A 2,963-nucleotide genomic window follows, 5' to 3' on the forward strand; every position below is an offset into this window, starting at 1 on the left:
GAAACATTGATACATACTATATGATAAAATTATTCAAATATGTTAAAATAATTATTTAAATAATATTTTTTACTATTATCTTTGCATAAAAGTGATAAAACTATTTTAATCATCTTTATCAACTATCAACTAATTACCTTTATATTCGTAAAAGGTTACATCAGAAGTAGATGGATATAGTTGAGAGAAACATACATGAATGAAGGCCTTAATTTCACTAACGACTGCACAAATTGCAAATTGCAAATTGATACGTACTCTTGTGTGTAATAATGTTTAGAAAAAGTATAGATCCCACCTTATCATTAAATCTGGTGGCTGCTTGCTCTTTGATCAGCGATTCGCCGGCCACTAAATCGATGAAGAATCTCTCCAAAATCCTCTTTTTGATCAGTGATTCACTTGCCACTAGATCCAGGAATTCCACCTTATTCTCAAACCTAGTGGCTCGGTTGATTGGCACTTCTGTAGGCTCTTCTTTCATACAAATTCTGGGGGTTCTAGGTCCTGTATCCACCAAGAAAATTTTTTTCTCTAAGTGTAAAACTTCAGATTGTAAGGCTTTTCTACTACATAAGAATAAACTGGAATTAGATCTTGAAAAGTCCTAGTAGGGCTGGGCTGCATACTCCAGATCTTATAGGTTACAGTAGTGCCTCCCCTTTCGTTACGGTTTGTTTCATTTGCTTGAAAGTATAGTGGAATCACATATGATAGCTTTTCCGGTTTGGGAACTTCTTTTTTTAACGGCTTAACCGTATTAAACTTGCCTTGAGCAGCTTCTTGGCCAGAGATTTTCAGCCGATTTTTTTTACAGCTATGGAATACAAGAAAACTACTACGCCTTAGCGCAAGGGTTGTCGTATAGAAGGGAAGAAGCGAGGCCCCGGACGGAGATCTCTTTCTAGAGGATTTCGTAACAAAGGGCTCCTGAGGTGCTAGCCGCTCTCTCGGGCTACACTTATACAGCCAGGCCAAACATATGTGAGCTTTCCTCCTTCCTTATATTCAACAAGAAATTCCTCAGGTTGCTGCATATAAATCAGCTCCTCCAAATCACCACGTAAAAAAGCTGTTTTGACATCCAACTGTTCCAACTCCAAGTCAAACATGGCTACCAATGCGAGCAGAACCCGAATGGAACATTGTTTTATTACAGGTGAGAAAACCTCATTAAAATCTACACCTGGTACTTGACTGTATTCTTTTGCAACTAAGCGAGCCTTATACTTGACTCCTTCATCTCTCGGAGAGGACTCCTTCCTTTTGAAGACCCATTTGTTGGCCAATAAAATTTTTAAATAATGTGTAAACAATATGAATTAATAGGATTAAAAGAATAAATTTAATTAGTAGCATTAAATTAGGATATAATGTATTTTCATTTGATTGATGATTGTTCATGTTGTTCAAAATTTTTATTGTTCCTAGCATTCCCCTATGTTTACTTTTGATGTAAATAAATCGTCTCTATACTTCCTCATATATAAATAACGATTACTGCGAGAAATTTGTATTGCCATGGATCAATAATCAATGAAACAAGAAAAAAGTGGTACGGACGCTATTCGAAAGCATCATGTATAGGCGGTTGCTATCAGCACGTCGGAGAATCTCTGAATCAAGATGTTGATGACATTTATGATATGCCGCAATAACAACACTACTTTGTGATCAGTTTCGGTAGTCTTACTGGAAGTCACGTGGCTCCTGCAAAGAGGGCACGTGCTGTGCTCCTTCAGCCATGCTCCGATGCAGTCTGCATGAAATTGGTGGTTGCATCCTGGTAGCCACCGTACCCGTTCCCCCTTTGACTTTGACTTCGACAGCACTTGGCATAGACACACTGCACAGCGATCACTTTCATTTTCACTCTCCTCCTCCTTTTTTTTCTTCTTCATCCCACCATCACCATGATGGTAGTAGTAGTAGTTTTGTAGAAGCCTTTGGTTCGTGCGGTGGTGAAACGAGTCGGGAACAGCAACCAATGTGGTGGCGATGAGGAAGGTGACGGTAATAATAAGAGAGATCATCATGTTTTGTTTGTTTATATCTCAGATCCGTGAGTTGTGTTCATTATATGTACTACAAACACTTGCCGGCCTAGCTTGTACCTGTCCTTCATGAATATTTTAAGTTTCAATGACGACGCTGCTGATTATGAATAAGTTAAGTAATTATTGCCTACTCATCAGTCATCAATCATCACTTCCTTCTTTCTGCTCTTTAATTAATGCTTTGAGGAATGAGTAATGAGTTCAGTTGAAAGCAAACCATCAAAAGCTAACGTCATCACTTCTTCCAGAATCATAAATCATTGTTATATTCCATCTCTTAAGACTTAAATATAATTTAATCCACGTCTCTATTACTTTATCCCATTTCTTTATAATTTTAACTGCCGTCGCAAATTATGGTTTATGTACCTATCTCTGTTGGTTATATATATTTTCAACAGAGGCGGAACATGGGGGCTAAGGGTAGTACAGCTATACATGGTCCCCCTAAGATTTTTATTAAGTTTTTAGTAGTTATTATAATATTAGTGTTTTACTCAAATTTTTATTCTATGTTTATCAGAAAATGTATGTATTTTAATGTCTTAATTGACAAAAATTAAATAGACGAAATTAAAAGATAAAAGAAAAAAAAAATACAAAGTTTCAGAGATAAAACTAAACTACAAAATTGAAAGAAACAGAAATTAAAGGAAGGATAAAGAAAAAAAAAGACAAAAAAAAAATTTCATATAAAAACAAAAGAATTTTATTAAAAAAATTTAGAAAAATAGATTACAAGTGTTTGAATTCAAAAAATTATTTAAGATTTTTAATTTTTATTCTACGGTGCTAAAGAGATTGAGAGTGCTTTAAATTTTTAAGTATTTTCTAAAAAACTTAAACTCCTTGTATTATTTGCATAAACTCCTATTTATAGATCATCCTATACCAATTGATAATTAC

At 35.0% G+C, this 2,963-nt stretch overlaps 1 protein-coding gene across 1 annotated transcript; it reads right to left on the reverse strand.

Annotated features, from left to right (window-relative positions):
- LOC107646167 (putative RING-H2 finger protein ATL53) lies at window positions 1,359-2,268 on the reverse strand. Its single transcript, XM_016350370.2, has one exon. It carries the CDS (start codon window positions 2,034-2,036, stop codon window positions 1,578-1,580), a length of 459 nt encoding a protein of 152 aa, XP_016205856.1. The 5' UTR covers window positions 2,037-2,268; the 3' UTR covers window positions 1,359-1,577.

This window comes from Arachis ipaensis, chromosome B06 (assembly GCF_000816755.2).
Source record: "Arachis ipaensis cultivar K30076 chromosome B06, Araip1.1, whole genome shotgun sequence".
NCBI classification, from domain to species: domain Eukaryota; kingdom Viridiplantae; phylum Streptophyta; class Magnoliopsida; order Fabales; family Fabaceae; genus Arachis; species Arachis ipaensis.

What these genes read in the sequence shown, in the direction of transcription:
- LOC107646167 (XM_016350370.2), bottom strand. Translation starts at nt 2,036, where the DNA reads ATGATGATCTCTCTTATTATTACCGTCACCTTCCTCATCGCCACCACA.